The sequence below is a fragment of the Pseudophryne corroboree genome, chromosome 1 (genome assembly GCF_028390025.1).
Source record: "Pseudophryne corroboree isolate aPseCor3 chromosome 1, aPseCor3.hap2, whole genome shotgun sequence".
NCBI lineage: Eukaryota > Metazoa > Chordata > Amphibia > Anura > Myobatrachidae > Pseudophryne > Pseudophryne corroboree.
Window position 1 is genome coordinate 280,364,249 of NC_086444.1, and position 16,808 is coordinate 280,381,056.

The 16,808-nt window shown below is 45.1% G+C and overlaps 1 protein-coding gene across 1 annotated transcript in view; it reads right to left on the bottom strand.

Annotated features, from left to right (window-relative positions):
• The window catches only part of HSPB8 (heat shock protein family B (small) member 8), a 79,793-nt gene that overhangs the window by 57,391 nt on the left and 5,594 nt on the right, over nucleotides 1-16,808 (bottom strand). Inside the window, exon 2 of the mRNA XM_063964310.1 lies at nucleotides 2,533-2,596. Coding sequence (XP_063820380.1) covers nucleotides 2,533-2,596 — 64 coding nt within the window. The remainder of the gene's footprint in view (nucleotides 1-2,532; nucleotides 2,597-16,808) is intronic.

Here is a 16,808-nt window from a genome sequence, read left to right on the forward strand (position 1 = left end):
TATGTGTGGCTGTGTGCATGTATACTGTGTCTGGCTGTGTGCATGTATACTGTGTGTGGCTGTGTGCATGTATACTGTGTGTGGCTGTGTGCATGTATACTGTGTGTGGCTGTGTGCATGTATACTGTGTGTGTGCTGTGTGCATGTATACTGTGTCTGGCTGTATGCACGTATACTGTGTGTGGCTGTGTGCATATAAACTGTATGTGTGCTGTGTGCATGTATAGTGTGTCTGGCTGTGTGCATGTATACTGTGTGTGGCTGTGTGCATGTATACTGTGTGTGGCTGTGTGCATTTTACTGTATGTGTGCTGTGTGCATGTATACTGTGTGTGGCTGTGTGCATGTATACTGTGTGTGCATGTATGCTGTGTGTGTGCTGTGTGCGTGCTGTGTGCATGTATACTGTGTCTGGCTGTGTGCATGTATACTGTGTCTGGCTGTGTGCATGTATACTGTATGTGTGCTGTGTGCATGTATACTGTGTCTGGCTGTGTTCATGTATACTGTGTGTGGCTGTGTGCATGTATACTGTGTGTGTGCGATGTTCATGTATACATTGTGTGTGCTGTGTGCATGTATACTGTGTGTGGCTCTGTGCATGTATACTGTGTGTGGCTCTGTGCATGTATACTGTGTGTGGCTGTGTGCATGTATACTGTGTGTGGCTGTGTGCATGTATGCTGTGTGTGTGCTGTGTGCATGTATACTGTGTCTGGCTGTGTGCATGTATACTGTGTCTGGCTGTGTGCATGTATACTGTATGTGTGCTGTGTGCATGTATACTGTGTGTGGCTGTGTTCATGTATACTGTGTGTGGCTGTGTGCATGTATACTGTGTGTGTGCGGTGTTCATGTATACTGTGTGTGTGCGGTGTTCATGTATACTGTGTGTGTGCTGTGTTCATGTATACTGTGTGTGGCTGTGTGCATGTATACTGTGTGTGGCTCTGTGCATGTATACTGTGTGTGGCTCTGTGCATGTATACTGTGTGTGGCTGTGTGAATGTATACTGTATGTGTGCTGTGTGCATGTATACTGTGTGTGGCTGTGTGCATGTATACTGTGTGTGGCTGTGTGCATGTATGCTGTGTGTGTGCATGTATACTGTGTCTGGCTGTGTGCATGTATACTGTGGCTGTGTGCATGTATACTGTATGTGTGCTGTGTGCATGTATACTGTGTCTGGCTGTGTTCATGTATACTGTGTGTGGCTGTGTGCATGTATACTGTGTGTGTGCTGTGTGCATGTATACTGTGTGTGGCTGTGTGCATGTATACTGTGTGTGGCTGTGTGCATGTATACTGTGTGTGTGTGCATGTATACTGTGTGTGGCTGTGTGCATGTATACTGTGTGTGGCTGTGTGCTGTGTGTAACAATTGACATAGGCGCTAATGAAAAAGTAATGATAAAGCTGAAGAAAAGAATATCATTAGTGGCACCTATAAAGAAAAAGTTAGTTAGATAAATGTTTACAACTCTTTTAGGGTAATGTGGAAAGAGCCGGTATACTGGAGTTTGATAGTGGTTCAGGTTACCTATCCCTATCTTACACTAATCGGGACCTTTTCCTCCGCTGTCCGTTAATGCGTTGTCTTCAGATGCGTCTAGCCGCGATCGGCAGTTGTTGATGACGTCACCTGCTGGTCCCGTGAATCTGCTCCATGTCGTGGCTTGGCAGTTGCCGGTCTCCTTCTACTCTGTGTGTGTATGTTTGCTGTGTGTGCGTGTGCGTGTGTGTGTCTGTACGTACGTACGTACGTACGTACGTACGTACGTACGTACGTACGTACGTACGTACGCTGTATGCATGTACACTTTGTGTATGTAAGTATGCTGTGTGCATGTATACTGTGTGTATGTATGTGTGCTGTGTGCATGTATACTGGATGTATGTATGTGTGCTGTGTGCATGTATACTGGATGTATGTATGTGTGTTGTGTGCATGTACACTGTTGTGTGTGTGTGCATGTACACCGTGTGTATGTATGTATGCTGTGTGTGTTTGTAAGTATGCTAGTGTATGTGTGTACGGCACTTCTTTGACATACAAAATGATATTCAGGTGCACTCTGTATTTAATTTGAATCAAAGTAAAAAAGGCAGGAGCCTGTACCCCCAACACGTTGGTATGCTGTGATCTTGCATCATTATTGTTTTTTTATAAAATCTAAGGGCCCCTGGCTTTTTTTACCGGGAAAATATATGTATGTATATTTACACACATGTACGGAAACCCCCCCATGAAAATCCAGCGTTTGCCACTGTATTTCACTTCTAGATTACTCTATACCACTGAAATATCCGTCAGGAAACATCAATAGTCAACATACGCTTTACTAGCATATTCATGGAATGAAATGATGTTTAGCGTTTGCATGTTTTTTTTCCTACCACCCGAACTGCTTCTCTAAAACCTGACTGGAGCTTTAAATAGCACACGCTGATAGTGATCATTACTGGCATTTTCTAAATAGCACAGAGTCAGGGGCCAGCTGCCTCTAAGAGTTGCGTTCAGCAGTACTTACTGAATCTTCTTGGTAAAGTTCTTTGAGACTATCCCTCCCTCCTTTTGCTGTTCTTCATGGTTACCTAGAAATAGGAGATCAGTGAACAGAATTAGCCACACACGCCTGCAGTAAGCTTCAATACACAAACAATGTAATTATAATATACTGCTTTTCCTAGTATGGCAAGTATACAATCTATGTGTTACATAATTAAAGACCAGCTAGATTACATAACATCAAAACTTGCTGCTGGAACTTAAAAACGTACAGGAATACTCCTCTTTCATGTCATTTGTTCTATCATCCTTTGTTCTGCTGTACTCTATGATGTACAGTATTTGTCTTTTTCTTACTGTATTACATTTTCTCTTTTGAATGTTTGTATTATTTGTTTTGACACTTCAGACTGAATAAAAATAGTACATAAAATAATCAATTATTACTGTTTTATATTTATTAATATTTGTATTCCCCCCAGGAATGTGGCTCAGCCTTCTCTCTATCTAACTACTCACTTGGCTTTAAAACCCCCATAAAGATTTGAATATTCAGCCTTGGAGGATGGGGGAGAGGATGCAGGGAGAGACAGGAGAAACCAGTGGAGAAGATGCAGGGAGGAAAAGGAGACACCATGGGATAGGATGCAGGGAAGGAGAGGAGACACCTTGGGAGAGGATACAGGGAAAAGAGATACTGGGGGAAATGATGTGCGGAGGGAGAGTAGACACTGGGGTAGTGTATGCATGTAGGGAGCAGACACTAGTGTAGGGGATGCAGGGTGCAAGATGAGACACCGAGGTAGAGGATGCAGAGTGGTAGATAAGACACTGGAGTAGATGATGTGGGGAGAAGAGACACTGCGGGAGAGGATGCAGGGAGGGAGAGGAGACACTGGTGGAGAGGATGTGAGGAGGGAGAGGAGACACTGAGGGAGAAGATGCGGGGAGGGAGAGTAGACACTGGGTGAGAGGATGGAAGGAGCAGACATTAGGGGAGAAGATGCAGGCAGGGAGAGGTGACGCCATGGGATAGGATGCAGGGGGAGAGGAGACATTGGGGGAGAAGATGCAAGGAGAAAGCAGACCGTGGGAGAGGATACAAGGAGAGAAAGGAGACACTAGAGGAGTATATGCGGGGAGGGAGAGGCGACACTGAGGAAGAGGATGCAGGGAGAGGAGACAACGGGGGAGAGGATGCAAGGGGTGACCATACAAACATGGGGGTAGAGGATGCGGAGTGGAAGATGAAACACTGTAGGAGAGGATGCGGGAAGAGTAAACACATGGGGGAAGGATGTGGGGAGGAAGAAGAGACATTGGAGGAGAGGATGCTGTCAGGGAGAGTAGACACTGGGGGAGAGGATGTGAAGAGGAAGAGGAAACATTAGGAGAGAGGATGCGGGGAGGGAGAGTAGACACTGAGGGAGAGGATACGGAGAGGGAGAGAGACACTGGAGGAGAGGATGCGGGGAGGGAGAGTAGACACTGAGGAAGAGGATGCGGTGAGGAAGAGAGACACTGGAGGAGAGGATGTGGGGAGGGAGAGGAGACACTTGGGGAGAGGATGCTTGGTGATAGCAGACACTGGAATAGAGGATGTGGGGTGGAAGATGAGACACTGTAGGAGGGGATGCGGGAAGAGTATACACCGGGGGAGAGGATGTGAGGAGGAAGAGGAAACATTAGGAGAGAGGATGCGGGGAGGGAGAGTAGACACTGAGGGAGAGGATACGGAGAGGGAGAGAGACACTGGAGGAGAGGATGCGGGGAGAGATAGTAGACACTGGAGTAGAGGATGTGGGGTGGAAGATGAGACACCGTAGGAGGGGATGCGGGAAGAGTATACACCGGGGGAGAGGATGTGAGGAGGAAGAGGAAACATTAGGAGAGAGGATGCGGGGAGGGAGAGTAGACACTGAGGGAGAGGATACGGAGAGGGAGAGAGACACTGGAGGAGAGGATGCGGGGAGATATAGTAGACACTGGAGTAGAGGATGTGGGGTGGAAGATGAGACACCGTAGGAGGGGATGCGGGAAGAGTAAACACTGGGGGAGAAGATGTGGGGAGGGAGAGGAGACACCTCGGGAGAGGATGCGGGGAGATAGCAGACACTGGAGTAGACGATGTGGGGTGGAAGATGAGACACAGAGGGAGAGGGTGCAGGGAGGGAGGCAGGACATTAGGGAGCACTGTAATGGGAGCTGCCGCTGGGGTGATCAATGACCTCTGGAGCTAGGAGGGAAGCAGCATCAGGGAGACAGGGGACAGATCCCCCGCCACTCAGTGCCATCTTATTGTAACAGACCTCCAGAGAAACAGGTGAAGAATGTCACACTTTGGAAAAGCTGTCTCTGTAGAAAGAACAGCTTTTTTCGGAAATGATATAAAAGTAAAGGAGGCCTGATGAATGCCTCTGATACATGCACTTAACTTGCTAAAAGTTCAATCCCTACAGTAATTAGCACACCACACATTTTTTCATGATGAATAGGCCCCATAGAGTTATAAGTATCAGTAGTAAGTTAGTAACCCCTGCAGATCTTTTATTTGAAACTCATCTCTTCTATAATTCCCTGCATAATGCTGTATTTTTGGAAACAGGACAAGAAACAGAGATGAAAGAGCATGTCACATTTTGATTGGACTTTACTCCCACAGTAAACTAATAACTTTAGAAAACCAGGTACTTTCATGTGAATTTCTTTCATTTTCATAGCTTTCAAGCTTTGTTGTGGGCTTATTCTCTCTGACATGTATATCTAACTGGTAATATTCATACAAATATTTGGCATCTCACCGCACTAACACTAGACACTAGTGTACAATGTAGTGGGTGTATTGGGTCTTTTTCATTTCTGTAAACAGAATGACATCTCTCCCACAGTGCCAATTAAAGAACCGTTGGGCGGTGGGAGCAGCAGGGTGGCTTTATCCTGCGCAGTGACTGTCTGTGAGTCAGGTGTCAGTGACAGACAGTGAGTGAGGCTGACTGAGCTCACAGATGGGTGGCCGGGTGAATGGTATTACTGTGAGTGGTATTACTGTGTCTCACCCTATGGAAGCTCAAGCTATGTACTTTGTGTAAGCAGAAAAGGCAAATACACAGTGGTGTAATGTGTAATGGCCACTACTGTGTGGCATAAAATGTAAGGGGCATTACTGTATGGCATAATGTGTATAAGGGGTACTACTACTACTACTACTAGTACTGTGGGGCATTATGTGCATAAGTGGCACTACTACTGTGTGGCATTATGTTTATAAGGGGCAATACTCTGTGGCATAATATGTTATGTTATGTGGCGCACTATTATTTGTGGCATTATGTGTATAAGGGGTACTACTACTGTGTGGCATTAGATGTATAAGAGGTACTACTGTGCGACAGTATGTGTATAAGGAGCACTACTACTTTGTGTCATGTTGTGCATAAAGAGCTTTACTACTGTGAGGCAATATGTATTTAAGGGCACTATTACTTTGTGGCATAATGTGTTATGATGGGCACTACTACAGTATGGCATTATGTGTTAAGTGGGGCACTACTACTGTATCTTGTGTATAATGGACACTTTTCTGTGGCATTATGTGTTATAAGGGGTACTACTGTGTGGCATAATGTGCATAAGGTTGCACTACTGTGTGGTGTCATTTGAATTGGGTGTACTATTGTGTGGCCATGCCCCTTCCCCACTAGACCACATCCCTTTTTTGTGCGCTAATGGTCTTTCTGGCACAAGGCACCAAAATGTCTAGTTATGGTTCTGGACCACCTGAACTGATATCTACTGGTACCATAAAGACATTTTAGCTACCTGAGATATGAGCAGCACACAGCATTTTCGGAGTCACAAGTGATTTTTATGCTAATGTTTGGAGCCAGTAATTAAATCTCAAAGTGCTACATACTGATGGAATCACTGCTGCAAAATTGTCCCTGTTATTTTCATATACCCTTTTGAACTTTCTGGGTTTAATTGGATTAAAAAAGCAGTAAGTAAGGAGTCAATGTTATGGCAGTAAGTTAGTTTAATGCATATTAATTATAAAAATGATCTGTGCTGCTAATCACTGCCCTCTTTCAACTCTCACCATCAGCTGTTCCCTTAGTCTATTCTCATGCACAAAGTCCTTCTACGCAGCTGTTTCAGAAGATGTCAGAAGGGTCATTTACAGCTCTGAATCTAATCACACTTCAAGTTGGCAAAATAATACTTAAAAATAGCATTATCCTTTCTAGTATGAGTTGTAGACATGCAGTCACTGTGCATGTTATGTTTCAATATAATATATGAGATGTATAAACCAGTATTTTCAAAACAGTAAAAACGTATTGTACTTCTCTTCCTCTGTGCATGGCCGTAACTGGGGGGCGGGGCTAAAGGGTCACGTGCCCTAGGCGAGTCGAGGGGGCGAGGGAACTCTACCTGGCTCCCTGACAGCTGCTCCTTCACCCCCCCACGATTGCCCCCCTGCAGCCGCGAATGGCGCGGTCATGGACCCGCTAAATTACTGCCTTGCCCCGGGTGCCGAAAATCCTCGATTCGAACCTGCCCTAATACACTCTACATACAGTACAGTATGTTTAAGGATCATTGTATGTAGCTGTGTGATAGGGAACTGGATGAATAGTTTATAGTAAGGAACCCTACCTTGTGGAAAATGTCTTTAACTCTGTGGGTTTTGTAGCTGTGATGATTGAGCTGCATTTAAATTATGGGGCATTATTGTCAACATTTTGTATAACTTATATTTCTAGAACATTGTTTAAAATTAGCATTAACAAGTATATCATTATCTAATTTTGTGGAAAACATTAGGTCGCTAATACTCCGATTACCTGATAATGTGGTCCTCAGCCCAGGCTACAAGAAAGATCTACATTTAGTCACCAAGGGGGAAATATATCATACTTTGGGGGTCTATGTACTATCTGGCCGCTTACCACAGAGTAAAAGCCGATACTGCTTCGCCTCCTATTACTGTGAAGCAAGAGGCGGCTATCGCAATGTTTACAAAGAATGCTGCTGGCAAAGAGGGTGAATGTTAAGTTCCCCTCTCTACGGTGACACCACATACACTTTCCACATCCTGCTGCGTGACTGTACGTGAGCCCCACAAGCCCATAGTTTTTCTCCACCTCCTGGTATTTGTGTAACCTGTCAGCCGCACAGCCCTCTACAAGCGGAGAGCATGGCAGGGCTCCTTTTCCTGCGATTACCCATTGTTTTGATGGCTGCAGCTCTACTCTCCCATGCATGGCAGCCAAGTACTTTTTAAAGATAAACAACAACTTTATTAACAACAGACAAATCAAACAGAAAAGATGGCATCAGGACATTACTAGACTGTACAGAAGGCAGATAGCAGCAAGGGAGCGCAATGGCGGTGCTAGAGAAGACTGGAGACGGTAAGTAACCAGACACGTTAGAAACATCCGATTCACTTAGCACTGCAATAGGAGCCTATGGCAGCATGAAAATCACACATCAAGTTAGCGCAGGTAGCAGAAGAGCTGGGAAAATCAAATAGTACATATCGAGAGGCGGTATGTACATGGATTTTCTCTGTATGTGATTTGCCACTTCCAGGCTCCATGTAATGGGGAAGGAGGGTGCCCATAACTTGACTTAACCTTTACATGCACTGCACCAGATTTATGTCTATCTTTTCCTACAATATTCTCTAAGCGCATATCATTATGATTGCTCTCTAACCAAAACCTGTCCATGTCCAAGTGGCATTGCCTATCCCAGAATCCTGCAGTATCACTTACCTCCTCGGGAAGAACGCAATACGCCGCACTCCAGCTATAGGAAGCCCAGTGCTCACTATGAGAGGGTGCCCAAAAGAAACAGGAATCGTGTTCTAGAGGGCGGGGAGCTTGTAGTACGGGCTTCCGCCACTATGTGAATGCTTGCAGAACCCTTCAGAGCCAGTATACCCGCTGATGTTGCGGGGGAAGGTACCGTTTCACTGCAGTGATTTTTTTATTTTATTCCCGAGTTCACATTTTTGCTTATTTTTGTAATGGCTGATTTACACGAACAACGTACACCCAATTCCTGTTTCTTTTGGGTACCCCCTTGTATATGCTATTTGTGCAGTATTTTCCAAAAGAGCTCAGTGCATTAATTTGATAAATTTATGTGACTCTGATCAGATTCAAACTGACAAATGCATACCTCCCAACATGATCCTCTCCAGGAGGGACACAATGCTCTGCTTCTGGAATTTTCCTTAATTTATGATTGCCATCACTTGTTTTAAACAGGTTAATGGATAAGAAAGGTGTTTCAGCACCTGTGCTGACAATCATAAATTAAGAGAAAAGTCCAGAAGCAGAGCATTGTGTCCCTCCTGGAGAGGGTCATGTTGGGAGGTATGCAAATGAACTTCTCCACTGGCTCACTTCTCCACACTTTTCACTGCTTCATGAATAGACCCCTGAATCACATGTCGTAGGCTGACCATAATATCCCTTTAAACTGGGACACTCATAAATTACACAGGATCTGTGGCTGGCTGACTTCAAGTCACCTGGTTTTAATCAGCCCCAGAACCTGTGTAATTTATGAGTGTCCCAGTTTAAAGGGATATTATGGTCAGCCTACACATGTGTAATACATGAACATTAGTAATCACCAGCTTTATCCTATATTTTTTTTTTATCTCAGTGTCTTGATAGAATAACTGAGATCTTCCATCTTTCATTTTCTGATTTAAGAAAATGGGTAATAGGTTGATAATATACTTAAAGCTCTTCTGTGAGGAAATTGTGGAACACCTTTATCAGATTTAACATCGTATTGCAGCATGCAAGGCTCACCAGGCTCACCAGTAAAAAGTCTATGACGACCCACTGTAGTTCAATATACAATATTAATTTATTTGTTGTTCATTTGTCAGTTTGAATCTGATCAGATTCACTTAATCTTGTCAAATTAATTAGGTTAATAATAAATAGGCCCATATGTCTGTAAGCTGGAAGAGCGGGACAAATAAGGAGTAAATGCTCCTACTCCTTGAACAAAGAGGAATGTTTTTTTAATCTAATTCAAATATTTAGTGTTCCTTTATTCATTTACAACATTACTTCCACACCCCTGTCTGATTTCAATGTGTCACAAAGTATTTCTTGTGGACTGGTGGTGGTAGACATGTATATTAAATACAGGCACAATACAGCAGCAGGCTGTGAGTAGCAGGTATAGTGACTGTTCTACTGTATATTTCAGTACTGAGGGCAAACAGGAAGATGTTCTATATTCTAGTGTCACCAAGCTGCAGGTATAATTAACACTGAAAGTATTTGCTGGAATACAAAACACCAAAGCTTAATAATGAAATAAGTATACATGAAATGTGACAGATGAGAGAGCTCTCGCTGGTCAGACAGGGGGTAACCCTACTCCGCAACCACCACCTTACACTGTATGGGCAGACAATATACTGTGGGGGAAATGTATCAACCTATCTACAGAGCGGAAAAGTGGAACAATGGAGAAGTTGCCCATAGAGACCAATCAGATTACATCTACAATCTTATAAAATGCAATGGATAAATACTCTTCAAAAGATGATTGGTTACTACTACGGACAACTTCACTTGTCTACTTCTCCACTTTTTAGGCAGCTTGCTATATCTCCCCCTATATCAATTGTGTTACTAAAAGTTTTAACACCATTTACATGGAAATACGTAGCATATGTTTATTTGTCATAGCATAAACAGCCACGCCTAATCCCAATAACACTTACTCCGCTGAGTCAGACCTTCTATAGAGGTTGGGTGCACAAGCTCTCCTTAGTAGCCAATCAACTTCTAGCTATCATTTTTAAAATGTACTTGATAAATGTTAGCTGATTGGTTGCTATGGGTATCTTCTCCACTTGTCCTTTTCAGTAGGTTTGGTTTTTCTCCCTCCTAGAGAGAAAAGACTTAGGGGGAGATGTATCAAGCCGTGGGGAAAGATAAATAGACAACCAAAAAGCTCCTGTTATTTTACAGGATGCGTTTCAAAAATGACAGGAGCTACTGTAATTGGTTGGTAATATCAAAGTGAGATAAAGCATAGAGATATAAAGTACCAACTATTCAGCTTCTAGCTGTCATGTTACCAGGGGTGTAGCGAGGGTGGCTTCAGTGGAGCACGAGCTCCGGGCGCCAGAAAAGTTAGCGGGCGCACTGCTGCCTGTTGCCCTCTCCCTCCTCTATACCGTGGACTGCTGTACAGGCAGTCACAGAGCAGGAGGAAGAGAAGCACGCTGACTCGGAGACTAGGTAGGGAACAGGGTTGGCTAGAGACGACAGCAGGAGACACCGACAGCCAGCACATCCTGGAGCTCTGCCCGCCCTTTTTTATATTTGAATGTCTGCTTGCAGCTGTGCAGCAGGGTTACTTTTGTCCTACTACACCATTCTCTGCCGCGGTGCTGCAGCACCTCTTTCTGACTCGGCTGCTGCAGTACCTATCTCTGTCCCGGTTGCTACAGCACCTCTTTCTGCTTCAGCTCCTGCAGCACCTCTCGCCGCCACGGCTGCTACAGCACTGCTCGCTACAATGATGCTGCAGCACCTCTCATTAGAAGCTGCAGAGAAACATGTATACGCAGTTCTACCATAGCATAATGTGTATAAACAACTCTTGTGTGGTATATAACGTGTATAAGCGGCTCTACTGTGGCATAACATGTATAAGCAGCTCTACTGTGTTGTGTAACGTATATAAGGGGTACTACTGTGTGGCATAACACGTATAAGGGGTACTACTGTGTGGCGTAAACTGTATTAGTGTGTAATGTGAATAACAGACACTACTGTGCAGTGTAATTGGTACTATTATGTCCCCATGAAGCCACACTCCTATATTTTTGTTGCACGCCTTAGACACGCACTGTTCCTATTTTGAACATGGGGGCACCCAAAGAAAACTTTCGCCCACAAAGTCTACAACCGGCACTGTCACCGATTTAGGATTTTAAAAAAAAAAATATTTTCAAATACAACATGCACCCAGTTCAGGACAGGAAAGGGAGCGCCAAAACATACCCTTGCTCCGGGCATCAAGGCACCTAGCTTCACCTCTGCATGTTACAGGCTGTGTTTGACAATGACATGAGCTGGTTGGTTTATAGTTTATCTCTGTCCACTTTATCTCTCTCCACAGCTTAGTCAATAGACCCCACAGCCTGTAAAGTGACAGTTAGGAGCTGATTGGTTGGTACTTTTTCACTCTCCACGTTATCTCTCTCCTAGGTTTAATACATCTCACCCCTAATCTGGAATAGCCCTGAGCATTTCATAGTATCCCTGTTGATTGGGCAAAAAGGTAAAAAAAAAAAATGGCAAGCTACACGTGGAGTACTGTGCTGAAGTGTTAAGCTGGATACCCAGTAGATGACATTTTAAACAAATTTGCCGATAACGACACATCGTAACGACAAATCTGTTTTATCGTCCAGTGTGTACGCACTATATAGCTCCTGCAGGTCGCTAGTGAGGTCATCTGTACATGCATCTTAATTTTGAAAATGTCGCTAGCAACTACAGTAGTTGCAAATTAGCCCAGTGTGTACGCATAATAACATTTGTCCAGGAAGTCCGGGGAAATCTTGAGTGACTGTTTTTCTGTTTTTCACCAAGGATGCCTTTATTTGAAGTCTATAACAAGACCCAAAGACTAGCAGTTCTGAGCTTCTGCAAAGTGGAAATGTACATGCAGCAGGTAGCCACATACATAAAATGCCCCCTTTCCACTCCTTTACTTCTTAACTATATTTTGCCTGAAATGCAATTATATTTATTCTCCACTGCTCCACAATTAGGCATATAGTATTAATGCACCTATAACGGGTATGGGTCGTTGGGTTGACTCAACTTAGGTCGACAGTCGTTAGGTCAACCACTGAAGGTCGACATGCATTAGGTTGACAGGGACACCAGGACGACATGGCCATTAGGCCGACATGTACTAGGTCGACAGGTCAAAAGGTCGACATGGGTTTTTGGACTTTTTTGGTGTCGTTTTCTTCGTAAAGTGACGGGTAAGCCCAATTAGTGCACCGTGTCCCCTCGCATGACTCGCGAGCTTCGGGCAAGGTTACCATTCCCAATTGTAGTCCACGTGGATCGTAAAGTATGAAAAAGTCCAATCGCTCCATTTTGGCTCCACCTTTATGCAAATATGGCCCGATCATGTAATTTTACCTGTGAGTGGGTGGGGCCTAATGGCCCCGCTGCTGCCCACCTGCTTCTCCTCTCCGTTAGAAATGTAGGTAGGTATGTACTGAAAATCTGACCCTTACACACTGAGGTCATTACAGTGAGCAGCACAAAATAATCATCGGTTGTACCGCAAAACTCAGTTTTCACAAGTTAACCCAGGGTAACAGCAAAGAACATTTGGGGAAGATATATTAAAACATTGAGATGTATAAAGTCGATAAGATGCCCATAGCAAACAATCAGTTTCCAACTGCTTTGTAACTGACTATGCTAGATAAATACTAAGGGGTCTACTACTACGTACTAAGCCTTGGAGAGAGATAAAGTGGATGGAGATACAGTAAAGAACCAGCCAATCAGCTCCTAACTGCTATTTTCCTAACACAGCCTGTAACATGGCAGTTAGGAGCCTTACTTTATCACTCTCCACTTTATCTGTCTCCAAGGCTTAGTACACAGACCCCTAACTTGAAGCTCATTGGTTGCTGTGGGCAACGTCTCCACTTTATCCCTTTCCAAAGTTTGATACATCTCGCCCATAGTGTTACAGCATGCCACAGCAAGATTACTTTTGGAAAAGCAGAAGCTTGCACAGGCCAAGACATAGGGATGGACATCAGAACCATTATATTGTATAATATAATTGATGATTTTACTGCTCGCATGCGCAGAAGCAGTCAGAGCTCCACACATGTGCACATTAGCTGAGCTGCGGACACCACTTCTGGAAGCAGATAGCTATTGGATGGGCATCAGAAAGCCCTATCTGGTAGGTGGCAACCATCACATACCCACAATTGAAGTACTTCCATTCCCACCAAGGAAACATGGTCAAACTCAGTCTGCTTCTTGCTAAGTTAATGTGATGAAGCAGTGTAATAATTAGATGTTATTTCACAGATCATGATTATGGAAATATGTTAAAAGTGGTGAAAATAAGAATTTACTCAACGGTAATTCTATTTCTCGTAGTCCGTAGTGGATGCTGGGAACTCCGTAAGGACCATGGGGAATAGCGGCTCCGAAGGAGGCTGGGCACTCTAGAAAGATTTATGACTACCTGGTGTGCACTGGCTCCTCCCCCTATGACCCTCCTCCAAGCCTCAGTTAGGACACTGTGCCCGGACGAGCAGACATAATAAGGAAGGATTTAGAATCCCGGGTAAGACTCTTACCAGCCACACCAATCACACCGTACAACTCGTGATACTATATCCAGTTTGACAGTATGAAAACAACTGAGCCTCTCAATAGATGGCTCAACAATAACCCTTTAGTTAACAATAACTATTTACAAGTATTGCAGACAATCCGCACTTGGGATGGGCGCCCAGCATCCACTACGGACTACGAGAAATAGAATTACCGGTGAGTAAATTCTTATTTTCTCTGACGTCCTAGTGGATGCTGGGAACTCCGTAAGGACCATGGGGATTATACCAAAGCTCCCAAACGGGCGGGAGAGTGCGGATGACTCTGTAGCACCGAATGAGAGAACTCCAGGTCCTCCTCAGACAGGGTATCAAATTTGTAGAATTTTGCAAACGTGTTTGCCCCTGACCAAGTAGCTGCTCGGCAAAGTTGTAAAGCCGAGACCCCTCGGGCAGCCGCCCAAGATGAGCCCACCTTCCTTGTGGAATGGGAATTTACAGATTTTGGCTGTGGTATGCCTGCCACAGAATGTGCAAGCTGAATTGTACTACAAATCCAGCGAGCAATAGACTGCTTAGAAGCAGGAGCACCCAGCTTGTTGGGTGCATACAGGATAAACAGCGAGTCAGATTTTCTGACTCCAGCCGTCCTGGAAACATATATTTTCAGGGCCCTGACAACGTCTAGCAACTTGGAGTCCTCCAATTCACTAGTAGCCGCCGGTACCACAATAGGCTGGTTCAGGTGAAACGCTGACACCACCTTAGGGAGAAATTGGGGACGAGTCCTCAACTCTGCCCTATCCATATGGAAAATCAGATAAGGGCTTTTACATGATAAAGCCGCCAATTCTGACACTCGCCTGGCTGAAGCCAAGGCTAATAACATGACCACTTTCCACGTGAGATTTCAGATCCACGGTTTTTAGTGGCTCAAACCAATGTGATTTTAAGAAACTCAACATCACGTTGAGATCCCAAGGTGCCACAGGAGGCACAAACGGGGGCTGAATATGCAGCACTCCTTTTACAAAAGTCTGAACTTCAGGTCTGAAGCTAGTTCTTTTTGAAAGAAAATCGACAGAGCCGAGATCTGTACTTTAATGGAGCCTAGTTTTAGGCCCATATCCACTCCTGCTTGCAGGAAATGCAGAAATCGACCTAGTTGAAATTCCTCTGTTGGGGCCTTATTGGCCTCGCACCATGCAACATATTTTCGCCATATGCGGTGATAATGCGTTGCCGTAACATCTTTCCTGGCCTTAATAAGCGTAGGAATGACTTCTTCCGGAATACCCTTTTCCTTTAGTATCCGGTGTTCAACCGCCATGCCGTCAAACGCAGCCGCGGTAAGTCTTGGAACAGACAGGGCCCCTGCTGTATCAGGTCCTGTCTGAGCGGTAGAGGCCACGGGTCCTCTGAGAGCATCTCTTGAAGTTCCGGGTACCACGCTCGTCTTGGCCAATCCGGAACCCCGAGAATTGTGTTTACTCCTCGCTTTCTTATTATTCTCAATACCTTTGGAATGAGAGGCAGAGGAGGGAACACATAAACCGACTGGTACACCCACGGTGTCACTAGAGCGTCCACAGCTATCGCCTGAGGGTCCCTTGACCTGGCGCAATATCTTTTTAACTTTTTGTAGAGACGGGACGCCATCATGTCCACCTGTGGTTTTTCCCAACGTTTTACCAGCATCTGGAAGACTTCTGGGTGAAGTCCCCACTCTCCCGGGTGGAGGTCGTGTCTGCTGAGGAAGTCTGCTTCCCAGTTGTCCACTCCCGGAATGAACACTGCTGACAGTGCTAGTACATGATTCTCCGCCCATCGGAGAATTCTTGTGGCTTCTGCCATCGCCATCCTGCTTCTTGTGCCGCCCTGTCGATTTACATGGGCGACTGCCGTGATGTTGTCTGACTGGATCAGCACCGGCTGGTGTAGGAGCAGGGCTTTTGCTCGACTTAGGGCATTGTAGATGGCCCTTAGTTCCAGAATATTTATGTGAAGGGAAGTCTCCTGACTCGACCATAGTCCTTGGAAGTTTCTTCCCTGTATGACTGCCCCCCAGCCTCGAAGGCTAGCATCCGTGGTCACCAGGACCCAGTCCTGTATTCCGAACCTGCGGCCCTCTAGAAGATGGGCACTCTGCAGCCACCACAGTAGAGACACCCTGGTTCTTGGAGACAGGGTTATTAAGCGATGCATCTGAAGATGCGATCCGGACCACTGGTCCAACAGGTCCCACTGAAAGATTCTGGCATGGAACCTGCCGAAGGGAATTGCTTCGTAAGAAGCCACCATCTTTCCCAGGACCCGTGTGCAGCGATGCACTGATACCTGTTTTGGTTTCAGGAGGTCTCTGACTAGAGATGACAACTCCCTGGCTTTCTCCTCCGGGAGAAACACTTTCTTCTGGACTGTATCCAGAATCATACCCAGGAACAGTAGACGTGTCGTCGGAACCAGCTGTGACTTTGGGATATTCAGAATCCAGCCGTGCTGGTGCAGCACCTCCTGAGATAGTGCTACTCCCACCAACAACTGTTCCTTGGACCTCGCTTTTATTAGGAGATCGTCCAAGTACGGGATAATTAAAACTCCCTTCCTTCGAAGGAGTATCATCATTTCCGCCATAACCTTGGTAAATACCCTCGGTGCCGTGGACAGTCCAAACGGCAGCGTCTGGAATTGGTAATGGCAATCCTGTACCACAAATCTGAGGTACTCCTGGTGAGGATGGTAAATGGGGACATGCAAGTAAGCATCCTTGATGTCCAGGGATACCATGTAATCCCCCTCGTCCAGGCTTGCAATAACCGCCCTGAGCGATTCCATCTTGAACTTGAATTTCTTTATGTACGTGTTCAAGGATTTCAAATTTAGAATGGGTCTCACCGAACCGTCCGGTTTCGGTA